Source organism: Schistocerca americana, chromosome 9, assembly GCF_021461395.2.
Source record: "Schistocerca americana isolate TAMUIC-IGC-003095 chromosome 9, iqSchAmer2.1, whole genome shotgun sequence".
NCBI lineage: Eukaryota > Metazoa > Arthropoda > Insecta > Orthoptera > Acrididae > Schistocerca > Schistocerca americana.
In genome coordinates this window covers 93,617,496-93,632,855 of record NC_060127.1, presented here as the reverse complement: position 1 = coordinate 93,632,855, position 15,360 = coordinate 93,617,496, and the positions used below count along the sequence as shown (strand labels likewise).

General features: G+C 43.5%; 1 protein-coding gene across 1 annotated transcript; it reads left to right on the top strand.

Moving 5' to 3' along the window:
- Window positions 1–3,983: 3,983 nt before the first annotated feature.
- LOC124551247 (cuticle protein 16.5-like) lies at window positions 3,984–13,106 on the top strand. The gene is made up of 3 exons (XM_047126242.1): window positions 3,984–4,130; window positions 10,164–10,854; window positions 12,854–13,106. Exons 1-2 carry the CDS (start codon window positions 4,119–4,121, stop codon window positions 10,812–10,814), a joined length of 663 nt encoding a protein of 220 aa, XP_046982198.1. The 5' UTR covers window positions 3,984–4,118; the 3' UTR covers window positions 10,815–10,854; window positions 12,854–13,106.
- The last annotated feature ends 2,254 nt before the right edge of the window (window positions 13,107–15,360 follow it).

Here is a 15,360-nt window from a genome sequence, read left to right as displayed (position 1 = left end):
TCGTACTAAATAGCATCACCCCTTTGCCAAATGACGTTACGGCCACACCGTTGGAATCATCTTCACGATTACACTCCTTAGCTATCTGAACATCTGGAAGATTCATACAACATACTATACATCGCATATTGCCGACACACCGTCGGTAGGAACAGCGAGCAACAAACAATCAGAAAAAAAGTTAAAATTTTTAGTCTATATTCACTATTTTTTATATTTGCCTACTTGCTACCTGTGTCGGAACACAGTACCATCTTATGATCAAAAAATTCCAATGCATACTTAGATTAAAAACTGCAGAGAAAATTTAAGAAAAATAATGTGTCATAGCAAACGTGTGGTGTAGAGTACAACCTTAAAATGGACAAGTATTCTCTTATCCCTGAAAGCTGGTCAGCGTCCCAAGCAGGTGTGTCAGACACTGAAAATACAGGTCTGTGTTGAGCTTTAAATGGATAAAAATTTCGGACGACATTGATAAGAATATCGCGATGATCAGCACCACATTTTTTACTTCTTAAAAAAGACTCGCAATGAAAGAGGTATCTAAAATATAAAAAAAAAAACTCAAAACATTAAATTAAGGAAGTAAATAACAAAACAAGGAAGAAAACACTCCCGAATGTAATAATGAAGCATTAAAAGAAAAATAGAAGATCTATGTATTAATGTCTACATTTGCCATTTGTATACCTTTTATGTCACTATAAAACATCGATCTGACAGTGAGTCGATCAGTCAGGCAAGGATCGTCATAAAAAATAGCATCACAAAATACAAAATACAAAATTATTTTTACTGAAAAGAAATCGAGCATCCAGTGGCAGTAGTCGCGCTGTACTGCTATGTGTTACTCGGTTACGTACTATAATCCTCCATTCACCTTCCCAGCGACAGACTTTAAATTTTCACATTTCAAATCGCTTATTACTGGTAGGTATATTTAAGAAATAAGGCGTCCTGCAGGTCTCCACCTCTAATCCTGCAATTGAATTCTAACACGTCATTCTTCAGCACATAGACTTTTCACTCTAGCACTTTGGACAATCATCAGAAACACTATCTGCCTGTGCGCTCATAGGAATTGTAAAACATACAGTACAGCAGTTCTGACACCATCAGAGTCCAACAGAACAGATACCAGTCAGATACACACAGGTCTGAAATAAGGAGGGGGACGAATCCCCGATGTTTGTTTCGGTGCGAATGCACAAATATCGCTCAAACTTCTACGGCAATCGGGATATGAGAGTAGTGAGTATAATGCACGAGGGACGCTACTTCGCAGCGTGCGATAAGTTATAAAATGGAGTCGGTCAGTGCCTGTGACCAGATGTCCGAAGCAGTTAAGGAAACCGCTCACGAGAAGCGGTGAGTCCGGGTTCGAGTCTCTGTTCTGCACAAATTGTCAGCTGTTGCCACTGCATTACCTCAATGCCATGTGCGACTAGCCGTGACTATTATCTACCCATCCTTTCCTTTCCCCTTTCTTACAATTTATGTTTACATATTCGCTTTCTGTGCTACAGAATTTTAAGTGCTCGTCCTGTCTTTATATAATGTGTTAATATTACCCAGAATATTCAAAGGATACGACGTGCTGAAAATGTGCGGCACTAATCCTGTAATCAGACACCACAGCGTCCTCATTCTAACTCTCGACGTTTCGGTTTCACTGCTATAATCATCTTCATGAACACGATACAAAACATTATACAGTGGCTGTAAATGTGGAGTAATCTAAGCTGTACTTTCGCTATACCTGCTACAGGTATTACGCCATTTATCCCTTGTCTTACTGCTCATTACTCTTAAATACTCAAGCCGTGTGACTAGCTCCTTATGTTCATTATTAATTTTGTACTTGGATATTACCTCGTCCTTCTGCTGCGCGTCGTTTCAGATCGAATTCATTTTCAGGAGCACTCATCTGCACTGAACACTATAAAATGGTATACGGTTATTAGATAATGCACTCAACCGTCTTACTAGTGATGTTTAACTGGCCAATTTGGTTCATAAATTATACTAGTTTGTTTTGTGATGTGCATGTGCCTGTCCCGCTGAGCAGAAAATTCGATGTACGTAAAGTGACCTGAGATGCAGCCACACCGAAAAGTAATAGCAGCGTACCAGTTTGCGACTCCTTAGGTGCACCCAATGAGAAGGCCAAATATACAGTAGGGCAGGCATGGAACGTTGGTTACAGTATAGTGTTCTGTCAGTGAATATTGGCGCTCCTGAAGATTAATCCCAACACACGGTGTGAAACGTCGACGTGCAAGAGGAAGACGCGAGGTTAGTAAAGTAAGTCCGCAGCTGAATGGCCCTAAGGTTTCCATCCTTGAAGTTAATACATCTCCATCTACATGATTACTCTGCAATTTACATTTAAGTGCTTGGCAGAGGGTTCATCGAACCACAATCATATTATCTTTCTACCATTCCCCTCCCGAACAACGTGCGGGAAAAACGAACACCTAAACCTTTCTGTTCGAACTCTGATTTCTCTTATTTCATTTTGATGATCATTCCTACATATGTAGGTTGGGCTCAACAAAATATTTTCGCATTCGTAAGAGAAAGTTGGTGACTGAAATTTCGTAAATAGATCTCGCCGCGACGAAAAACGTCTTTGCTTTAATGACTTCCATCCCAACTCGCGTATCATATCTGCCACACTCTCTCCCCTATTACGTGATAGTACAAACCGAGCAGCCCTTTTTTGCACCCTTTCGATGTCCTCCGTCAGTCCCAACTGGTAAGGATCCCACACCGCGCAGCAATATTTTAACAGAGGACGAACGAGTGTAGTGTAAGCTGTCTCTAGTAGACTTGTTGCATCTTGTAAGTGTCCTGCCAATGAAACGCAACCTTTGGCTCGCCTTCCCCACAATATTATCTATGTGGTCTTTCCAACTGAAGTTGTTCGTAATTGTAACACCCAGGTACTTAGTTGAATTGACAGCCTTGAGAATGGTACTATTTATCTAGTAATCGAATTCCAACGGATTTCTTTTGGAACTCACGTGGATCACCTCACACTTTTCGTTAAGTAGCGTCAACTGCCACCTCCACACCATACAGTAATCTTTTCTAATTCGCTTTGCGACTGATACTGGTCTTCGGATGACCTTACTAGACGGTAAATTACAGCATCATCTGCGAACAACCTAAGAGAACTGCTGAGATTGTCACCTAGGTCATTTATATAGATCAGGAACAGCAGAGGTCCCAGGACGCTTCCCTGGGGAACACCTGATAACACTTCTGTTTTACTTCTTACTTGCAGCCAATGAGAAAGCTAAATATACTGTAGGGCAGGCATGAAACGTTGGCTACAGACTAGTGTTCTGACAGTGAATATTGGCGCTCCTGAAGATTAATCCCAACACACGGCCTGAAACGTCCACGTGCAGAAGGAAGACGCGAGATTAGTAACGAACGTCTGCAGCTGAATCACCCTAAGGTTTCCATCCTTGCAGTTAATTCACTCCTTACTTGCAGCCAATGAGAAGGCTAAATATACTGTAGGGCTGTACGGCAGGCATGAAACGTTGGCTACAGTGTAGTGTTCTGACAGTGAATATTGGCGCTCCTGAAGATGAATCCCAACACACGGTCTGAAACGTCGACGTGCAGAAGGAAGACGCGAGATTAGTAACGAACGTCTGCAGCTGAACTACGCTAAGGTTTCCATCCACACCAGAAGCTATACAGCCGAACACAAAGCCCGCTAGCGGCTGCTCGCCGGTCGTACGTGTGTGGTCTCAGAGTAGACATTTCGCCTGTGCGTCCGCGCGGTGCCCTCGCAAAGGCAGCTGTTGCACTGACCGTGGCGAGGCCAGTCGGGCGGACGCAGAGTGACCGAGAGTGAGAGTGGAACGCCGCGCAGCTGTGGGCGTCGTCTCCGCCCCCCGCCCCCCTGCCCCCCAGCGGCGGCCCCCTTGCCACACCCGCCACAGTGTCCCGTAAGAGGCGATGGCCCGAGGGCAGCGCGCCCCACTCTGCCCGCGTTCCGCGAGTATAAGAGCCCGCAGCGACCACCCTCAGCTACACACAAGTCTTCACAGCTTCATCCGTCCGCAGCTCTGCAGCAACAAAACCTACCCGCCAACATGAAGGTTCTGGTAAGTCACCATTCACAAGCTCTTCGATACTTCTCCCGGCAGCAAATCACTAGTCCGGTGTTTCGAACATTTCACCCATCGACGTCATCAGGCGAATAATGTTCTGAACATATACTCCGTGTAATGTTGCGTTTACTTTAACCAGACTGATGATTCGAACCCTTTTCTATTCAAATTGTCAGGTGAAACTATTTCATACGTTGCTACGATCTTTATGCCAATTGGTATCTTAGATTAGCTCTCTGAACAGCTCTCTTACGCGAGTCAAGAGCGTTTCAAACATATGACCAATCTCCATCTTCAGGCAAACAAAGCATTGAAAAACCACTTTAACTGACATGTACATTTATCCAGACTTCTACTGTCATGCTTCAATGTCACCCACATGAAAGATCTGAACACTGGAACTTGAGTTAGCAACAAACAGTACTTTTCTATGCACGGTTATAGTCTCTGCTCTACTTGTCTCTTAGAATATCCTTCTGAACACCTGACAGCTATTAACTAAGACCGGAGCGTTTGAGGGATCTGCCTCACCAATAGTTTGAACACTTGCTCTGTGTCATCATCAGATAATATTTTTCTTGCTTGTATAACAGCTCTCCGGCCAGCAGGCAACTATTACGTTAGACAGGAGCATTTCAAACATTTGACCAACTAATATCTTCAGGCAAACAAATTCCTGTTCACACACGTTTTCTAACTCGTACTTTTCATCCAGGCGAGTCTCATTGTGCAATAACGTTACATCTACTTTAGCTAGACAAACGTTTCGCAATTTAGAATCAGTCTATTATCAGGTGATACTTCTCTATATGTGGCTCCAACCTCTGATGCTTCACGTTCACTGTGTAAGCATTGAGGTGAAAGTATTCACCAATAGGAAAGTACACTTCGGTAAAGTCTATACTTGATTTAGAGCAAGAAGTAAGCCACAATATGAGAACTAAATATGAGTCTCATTGTAATGGGATAGCAAGTCAACTGGCTAGTGTGGGAAGTGTGAACATGATAAGAAGCACTTTGAACGATACGTATTCACTTTGTGAAATTCACAAAAAATTAACAAAAATCGTGACTTTCATGCCCGGCATCATAATCCAACAATACTCCGATAGCATTACAAAGTACCGTTTCTTTTCATACTGCCTTTCTATAGTAGAAATGACTTTACGTAACATAGCTGATGTATCTGATACGTTTTTGACATTTTTTTTGACATATGTTGCATGGTGCACTCTAAATCTCGTCAGTCTTGTATCCCTCCATTCACCATCGTATTTTAGTTCGAGGCTCCATCCTTATGAGGAAGTTTCGTGTTTCCTTCTTGAAACATGACATGGCCATTTCTTTCAATGTTAACCAGCCATCAACATGTCCATGTTTCTGAAGCGTCGTGATTCGAAAGCTACAACCACATCTTCTCCCATATTTGTAGCTGAGATACGAGATAGTTTGTCGGAGAGGTGTGCAAATCACTCCGGGTTCGATTCCCGGCGTGGTCAGGGATTTTCTCTGCCTCGTGATGGCTGGGTGTTGTGTGCTGTCCTTAGGTTAGTTAGGTTTAATTAGTTCTAAGTTCTAAGGGACTGATGACCATCGATGTTAAGTCCCATAGTGCTCAGAGCCATTTGAACCATTTTTTTCGCAAATCACTCTGCACGTTGTCATTCAAACCTGCTGAGTCGTCAGGCCGCACGATATTCATATCCAAACTTGTTGAGCACCCGACGTTTCGAACCCTCTTCTTGACTCTTCTACAGGATTCCACTGGAGTCCCTGGCTGGCTGTTGTGTAGGGAAAACTGTTCAGCCAACCAGGGGTACTATTGGAATACTGAAGAAGTTTCTAGCAGAGGATTCGAATCTTCGAGTGTTGAAGTAGTTTGAGGACAAATCTGACCTGGCCCAGCGATTCAGTAGATCATGAGATACGTAAATCGTCTGCATGTTTGAACCGTGGAATTTAAGAATTTTTCATTACGTTAGGTTTGATGCGTCGTACTGGAAGAGGGTTATTTTCATGCTGCACATCATTTTTCTGCTCATTGCCCATCCCCACATAGTCATATTTTGTAGTCACAATTGTCTCACTGGAAAAGGACAGGTACACAACTCGTGTAGCCCTGTAGTATATTCAGCACCATGCATGAAGTTTCAGTTTATTACTAGTCTATCCAATCAAACATATTTTGCAGAAAATGTCCAGATATATCACTGAATGTGCCTGCAATATCATGTAACTGTACGACACATAATTCGGGAGATATGACATCATAAACAATGAGTTTTCGTTTTGAAATTTTTTAAGCCTGTGGATGAATAACCCTAAACTAATAAAACCAACATAAAGGGACTTCTGGTCTTCAAGTATAAAGGTTTTACACGCATGACGTAAAATGTTTATCACTAACTCAGACTTCTGAAGTTCTTATATACATGCGTGTTCGATTGTTTAATGAAACAGCTTGCAGGCTTAATGGTTTATGGAGATTCACCTACTCTCCTGACAGAAATACGACCGATGTGTGACTATGAAATTAAACCGAAAAGCAGAGGCGGAAATGAAACTTGACTGATTACTGTGCACGACGAAAATGTACAGAGATCACATTATGATATCAGTCACACTTGGAAATCTTGGGACAGAGGCTAGAAGAGTTTAGACGAATGTTTCAGCGACGGGTAGGGAGCTACGGACCGAGCATGCGTTGCCGTGTGGGACACCGCCAGCGATACGTGTGATACATCATAAGCCCAGCACGTAGGCACGCTTCAGTAGAACCCTGGATCACAGCGGATTGGCGCGTCACGATAGACTGTAACGCCTCATCACTATTCCGATGGCGAGTTAGCGCAAAGCGCGGCGGACTCGACCCATATACCTGTCGATGATGAGGTGAAGCTCTGCGCTTATGTGGAGGAAACAGACGGGGGTGACGGGATCCGTTGGACTAGTGACACCCATACAGTCCAGTGATGCGAAAAAGGCACAACTAAGGTGCAGGATACTTAAGAATCCTCGCAGATAAATAAAAGAATGGTAGATCCCAAACTGGTCTAGCCATCGCAACTCCTTTACAGATACTATACTACAGGAGATGGGATTTATCTACATCCGCATTCCAAAGACGGAGAATGGTGGAGTGTACTTTACTTGCATCGTATTTAACCTTTCCTACTCTACTCGCGGATCGTATGTGGGAAGAAAAGTCAATCTTATGCGTCTCTGTGAGCCAGAATTTTGTTGTAGGTTATGGTCATTACACAACAAGTATATTGGAGGAAGAGATGATTGATGAATGATCACTGAAATGCAATCCTGTTTCTCGTAACCTCTTCCGTTTTTGAAGGTAAAATCTTCTAGGATGTTAGGCCACATCAAGTCCCTCTTCAGTTTCTACCTTACACAGTCGACGTTTCGCCACCTCTGTTGAATTGTTCTTCAGGATCTTCTGGTGTCCCCGGTCTAAAGACTGGGACGCAGGGGCAGAAAAATCGACTATCTAAGGAAGAAATTAAAGACGGCCATGAGGTTGCCTAACAGTCTATGAAATTTTACCTTCAACATCAACGACCATGAAAGATTCCTGTATTACACTTTGAGCCAACTAACCAGCGATGAAGAGTGCACCTCTGCTCTTGAATACTGTCTGCCTCTTCAGTCTATTCCCCACGGTAAGCCGGCCGGGGTGGCCGAGCGGTTCTAGGAGTTTCAGTCTGGAACCGCACGACCTCTACGGTTGCAGATTCGAATCCTGCCTCGGGCATGGATGTGTGTGATGTCCTTAGGTTAGTTAGGTTTAAGTAGTTCTAAGTTCTAGGGGACTGATGACCTCAGAAGTTAAGTCCTATAGTGCTCAGAGCCATTTAAACCTCACAGTAAGAATCCCAGATCGACAAACAGTCTCAATAATTGTTCGAACGAGGGTTTAGTGAGCTACGAAGGGTGATCAGAAACTGAAGTTACAAGGCTCATATTCCTCGAATACATTGCAACAATGTCGCTGCAAACGCAAAGGCAGGATTTTTAGCAGGGCATATTTAAATTCGTCCTACAAAGCGATAAGTGCTTAAACCGTTATGGAGACAATGACGAAAAGAAACCTAAAGTTCTATCGGTTTGCTGCATTCTTTGTACAAAATAAAGTGTACACATTTGGCTTTAGGTTTCTTAGCATTAGTTTCCGATTACCAGCCGTATTTTTCTCGAGCGTAACAATATCCTCTAAGGATTCTTCCAACAAATCTGTGATCTTGCATTTTTTCCTACACTGCCAACTAAAGGTAAACTATGGGAAAATGTGAACTGTGGTCAAAATGATCAACTGCGACCTACACGAAACATTATGAGAAATGACAGTCACTCCTACAAGCGATCCGACATCTACAGTAAATCGAATTCTTTTGCCTTCCAGGCTGAAATTACAGCAGAACCGCCATACCATATGTAATAAAGAGATTCCAGTATGGAGATATCAAAACGAAGAAAAATGCAGGTGTCCCTAAGATAGGACAATAGGACATAAAGTCCTACATTTAAATACTGCGAACCCCCTATCGCTGTGTGGCGAAGGGTTTTTGTTTTGCCATTATGGTATATCCCATATTTCCGTTACAGTCGCAAATTATGAGCGATAAGAAAGTATTTACCCGTCTGAGTCCCAGTTTCCTGGTTTTCCCCAGTAACTGTCACTTCGCGAGACGTAAACCTCCTCAGCCTGTTCTATTAATACTATTTAATAGGAGGTACAGAATGGTGAGCGTTTTAAAATGTATTCTCAATGCACTTTTGCCTGAAGATGACAACCGATCGTATGTTTGAAATGTTCCAGTCTCACGTAAGAGAGTTCATCACAGCAAGTTGAAAAGCAAGAACGTAAATTTACTAAAAAATCTTGTATCTCTTTAACACTTATCTTTTGCGACATTGCTATGTGATGCGAAATGGAATGGACTATTTGAATCACGTGTTAAGAGAAGCACAACGGGAAGCCGCACTTCATGCCAGACTTAAGAAGCACTGTTTGGAATGCAGGCTCTTTCGGTGCATTTCACTGATGACCAACCGAGTCATATGCGTCGTGTTGACGCAACATTTCTTCGGAACTCGCCTGAAGGTGACTAGTAGGAATCGGTCGAAACGTTGAGATAACATGATACCACGACTCGATTGACAACCCGAGAATATTTCATCGGTTAACATATGCTGTCTACCTGATAACACTTTCCGCTGAAGATTTCTGAGCACCGTCCATCGTGTAGAATCGCCAGTGCGAGTGGTGCACTGCTAAGGCCCCAGGCTCGCATTCATGGGGACGACTGTTCAAATCCGGGCATGTGGACTCAGGTTTTTCCAGATTTGTTTTTTAAATCGCTCAAGAAAAATGCTCTAATGGTTCTGTTGAAAGGGCACGGTCGATTTCCTTTCCTCCCTCGTACCCAAAGGGAGCTTTTGCTTCGACTCTTGTTGCCCCGTTATCGATGGGACACTAAATTCTAAACGAGTGCTCACACAAAGTTCACATCGCAGGAATTGAAGTCGCTTCTCCTATAACTTGTGCCACATCTGGCTAGCACACTTTACTTCTTGTGCAGTGCCTCGCTAAAGTTTTGGTACTATGTCTATGGTACGGAACACACTTTCTCTCTGATCAATATCATTTATGGAATCAACAATGGACAGTAAATCGTGGTGCTAATTCGAGTTTGTACTGTGTTTGCTTGTGTGGCTGTCTCAGAGAGAGGATCACCTGCATAGGTTGGGGTTGTTGTTTTGGGGAAGGAGACCAGACAGCGAGGTCATCAGTCTCATCGGATTAGGGAAGGACGGGGAAGGATGTCGGCCGTGCCCTTTGAAAGGAACCATCCCGGCATTTGCCTGGAGCGATTTAGGGAAATCACGGAAAATCTAAATCAGGATGGCCGGATGCGGGATTGAACCGTCGTCCTCCCGAATGCGAGTCCAGTGTCTAACCAACCTGCATAGGTGCAGCAGAATACTTGTAACTAGGAGACGCCTTCTTGCTTGCAGGCTATTGTCTTCCTCGCCCTCGCCGTAGTTGCCTACGCCGAAGAGGCCGCTGAGAAGAAGGAGGCCGCCCCCGAGGCAGTCGCCGAAGAGAAGAAGCAGGAGAAGCGCGGTCTCCTGGGTCTGGGCTACGGCGCCGCCCCCGCCATCGGCTACGCCGCCCACGGTATCGGCTACGCCGCCCCCGCTGTGAGCTACGCCGCCCCCGCTGTGAGCTACGCTGCCCCCGCCTACGCCGCATACGCCGCCCCCGCCGTCGCTAAGGTCGCCGCCCCCGCCGTGGCCTACGCCGCCCCCGCTGTCGCCAGGGTTGCCGCCCCCGTCGCCAGGGTGTCCTACGCCGCCCCCGCCGTCAGCTACGCCGCCCCCGCCGTGAGCTACGCAGCTCCCGCTTACGCCGCCTACGCCGCCCCTGCCGTCGCCAAGGTCGCCGCCCCCGCCGTGGCCTACGCAGCTCCCGCTTACGCCGCCTACGCCGCCCCTGCCGTGGCTAAGGTCGCCGCCCCCGCTGTGGCCTACGCCGCCGCCCCCGCCGTGAGCTACGCCGCCCCCGCTTACGCCGCGTACGCCGCCCCCGCCATCGCTAAGGTGGCCGCCGCCCCGGCCCTCTCCTACGCCGCCTACGGCTACGGACACGGTCTGGCTTACCACTAAATGCACCACCAAGAACAGGATGTGCCACTTCACAGTTCAGGTGAGTTCAAAAAACGGACAATACGTTGAGAAATCATTCAGTCTGAGACCCACGAATTACATTACCATTTGCAAGTTATGCTACAACCAGATACTGTATGTCCTCACTTTCCACTAACGAGGTAACAGTTTCATCAAATATGTACGTCACCATCACCTGCAGTTGCATTTTCCCAGGTGCTGAGTACAAACTCCCCGCAATCTTCCTGTGAATTAATCTCCTGTAGTTGGTACCGTCGTCCAGTTTTCAACATGTCCTTCTATATGACGTCAATACAGCGTGTTATCAGCCGATCCCCTTCATTTCACTTCCCTCCTTTACTAGATCCCTTATTGGTTGTTCCAATTTGACATGTGTCGTGTCCACCGAGTCTGGATATTTCGGGCGCTTCTCCGCTAGTCTACTTTCTTCTTGTGCCATGGACGTGAACAACTCCATATGCGATACCTGTAGTCCTATTTCTAGTATCATCGTCCAGTGTTCCTTCTATCAGCACAATGCCTTATTTATAGCGTCCAACCAAGGTATTCTTGATCTTCCTGCCCACTGAATGTATCCAACTTCTCTCTCCACATTTAATCAAGCTGTCCTCACTTGTACAATCCTTACCATGAACCCAAACCTGTAGTGTCTAAATGTTTTTCCTCGTTCTAGTAGTGCTGTCTTGACAACAGCTATGTCACCCTCATCTCTTCACTTCTCAATTGATCCAATTTGTTTTGACTGTGGACCTGAAGAACTTGGTCTACGACACCTTTAGTCGCGATGATTCACTTTTTCGAAGCATGGGCTACCTTTGAAAATCACTGGGTTTGCTTCTCCTGGCACCCTGGGACCTCATAAAAGCGATTTAACATTCTCGTAGATGCAAGAGCTCTTCTGTACCCTACTGGACAACTTCTTTCAAGGCTACATTGCCGTGAGAATTTACACTTCCAAGCTACGCAGAGTTTTCCACATTCTCAAGGGCGCGGTCACTAGTTACCTAATCAGTGTCATTGCTGCGAATATGGCCTCACTTATTTTGAGAAATTATTTTATTTTGAGATTTTATCTTATTTTGTTTGTCCAGCCTCAGTACTAGCTCAATTTCTGTCGAGACCAAATACGTTGTATTCCCACGTGGTCCTTACTAGCATTTTTCAAACAGACGAGTTATTATAGCCAGAAAGTATTCTCAGAATAACTGAAAAAGTGGGTGGGACACATTACATTAGTTCAAACATCGGAAGAAACCAAGGCGTACTACCTACAATAGGAACACGCTTAGTAAAGAACTTCCGGTGTTTAGCATTCGAGTAAATGACACCTTTAACTTTTTTATGTGTTGAAAATTGACTGAGACACAAATAGAATGTTTTGATAAATTTGATGTGCATTTGTAAACACTTTCGCATTGAATATGCAGACTATTTCGTAGTCGTGGTTATGAAAGGATACTCCCAAGCTCGTATTTTGGCAGTTTAGTAGCTCGAATTGTGTAGTTTTATGTTTTACTCTGTAAGTAAAACATATGCAGTTAAGGATGGCCATGTTTCTTTCTCATCTACTCAACTGGAAGGGAAAACAAATGTTGTTAACCAACATTCTTCACCTGTTGACACTCGAGGCCTTCTCCCTTGACCCGACACACTCTGCTGTTCAGTATCATACTTGTTTCACATAACGCTACTAATACTGCCAAACACACACTGTGCGTACTACGTAATTCTGAACTCCATGTTGCCTTCTTGATGCTCTTTACCAGATATGTTTCACTACATGTGCGTATCACTGATATTGGCAAGCTTCTAAGGATAACTATATACACTAGAAATCTCAAACTATCTTCAATAATTCACAGTAGAGGGAACAGGTCCAATTCAGTTAGCATACAAATGTAATCCATCGCAAAATATAAGGCTAAGTGATAACGAGCTGGTAGTCTTTAGTGAACTCAAAGAGCGTCGTAAGACATTTCGAAATTAAACCTGACGATTCCTTTTTGCTTTGTCCGCAGAATCCGCAGTGCTGTTGGCAAACCGGATGGAGCCACGACGCTGCCGCCACGGAGTGAACTCTCCACCAAACTCTTCCTTCACTTCTCACCAGTCGTCGTCAACAACTCCCTTCCATCAACTAATTTATTGATTCCATCGCTGCGCCCAATGAATAACAGTTACTCACTGTTGTGCACGCTTCTTCAAACCCCGTCGGTGGTCTTGCGACCTTCGACGCGATCTTTTTCTAGGAATAAACAATATAAAAATATATACACTCCGTTTTGTATTCTTTTCCCCTTAATCCTCCACCAACAGTACACAGCAAATAAACTGCACACATAATCTGACATTAAATACTCATATATACCGATGTTTGTACCAAAAATTTTAACCAGTTATAAATTAAGATAGAAGTATCGAACAGAGTTCTCCTTAGTCCGGAAAGGGACTTAACTGTTGCGACAAAATTTCTTATAATAAAACGATTGATCTATTTCAAACATCCAGTCAAGAGAAACTGAATCGCATTGGTGAGATTAGAATTTCGTGGTTTAAACTGACAGAAAGAAGAAATAGAGTGACAATTTGGTGCGACACAGCCTGGGAATAGACAGTCTAGTAATGTAAATGTGGCTGATGAAAATGGTAGAGGGAGACCAAGGCTTGAATATAGTTGCTGTTTACAGTGAATATACGGAGATAAGCCCATATATTACAACCACTGCCTACTGTGACATTTGTTAATATTACAAGTACTGTGAGATAAGCGACAAAGGGCAGATTACACAGGCCTGCAAAAAATATTTTTTGAAAGTTGTTTGAAATTTGATAACCGACTTTTATGTACTTTTCAGCGATAATTTCAAAAATGCAATCCATTTTTTTTCTATCACGTCAGGTTTTATCACAAAAAGGGAATATTTTTGAGTATAATAACAAAATTTAAGCAATTTATCACATTTATTCCAACGTTATAAAATTTTATTTTATTTATAAATCAAGTTTTAAACTACATTTCAAGTACACTTAACATTTCTCTTTAAGCTCATAAGTCCTTATAATAAAGCTTTCGCTTTCTGTCGAAGCTTCTTTTATTGCATTTCCGACTGTGGACCCGTTGAGGATCATCACTTTTTATCATACAGCAGTAGTCCACTATCATGTTGACGTTGCATGTTCACTGATATCTTCTTTCCATTTCTTTGATCTGTTGGTGGAATCTTCACCAAGGTTTGCAGGGAAGTAGTCAAGTTGTGAGTGGAAAAAATGAACTTTAATGCTCATGTTACAGCCCAGCTTCTTAAAGTTCTCGAGCATGTCTGCGGCGATTGCCTTGTAGTTTGGATCTCTTTTGTTTCATTGGAAACCGGTAACAACTAGTTTAAAAGATATCCATGCTGCCGTTTCGTTTGTTTCCATTTTGTTCACAAACTTGGAAACTGGCATTAGTTTCCTAATGTCTGGTCCGACAAAGATTCCTTCCTCGGATAAACCAGGGAACTGTCCACAAAGATATCAGAAACACTCCCTTTCTTCTGGCAATGCCTTAAAAAATTGCTTCATCATCCCCAACTTAATGTGAAGTGGTGGAAGTAGCACATTTTTGGGATCCACAAGGCTTTATCTCTCAACATTTTTAACTCCCTCCTGTAAGGTTTTTCTCAAGGACGAAGCTTTTATATGTGGTGTTGCTTTCTGTCTCTACTGCCCCTTTCACAGAGGGAGCAAGGGAACTTTGTATAGCCACTTTGTTGACCAAGCTGCATTGAAATCACTTTTAAATCACCACATAGTGTCTATTTGTGGTCAGAATAGCAGAGTTTGCTTAAAGCCATTGCAAGGTTTTCGTAACATTTTTTTAAGTGGTATAGAAGCATACTTATTGCCATTGTGTAGAAGTACTGCTTTAAGGCTTCTTTTTGAAGAATCAAATAAAAAGTCTCCACTCACCAGGAGCATATTCTATTTCGAAACGTGCCATAAGTCCAGGAACATCACTGAAAAACACCAGGTCACCTTCTTGAGTGAAGAGAGATTCAAACTCCTTTTCCTTCGATCGATACCAAGAAAAGGATGTATCCGGAGCCAACATATGTTTATCATTCAATCTACACCTAAAACCTCTGCCGATTCTTTAGAAAGGCCTAGGTCTCTAACTAAATCGTTCAGTTCAATTCACAATGGGATCGGTTGTGCCAGGATCGTAGCAATCTCTGTCTTCTTCACTATCACCTTGCTAGGCCAATGGCTCGTGAGCATCTATACGATCCAAAGAATCTGGAGGCGAGGGTATTGGTACTTCAGGTCTATGAGGAACAGGGCGAATGGCTGATTGAATGTTAGGGTAACAAATATCTTTTTTCTTTTTCAGGGGCCCAAGGCTTATCTTGATCGCCTAACTCCATACCAAAATAGGCGAAATATACTTTTGCAACAAAATCGGAAATGTTTCTTTGTTGCTTTTTGACGGTTTAGTTACCACAAATGTAGCAGAAGCAATCTGGCGAATTTATACATCTTCTGG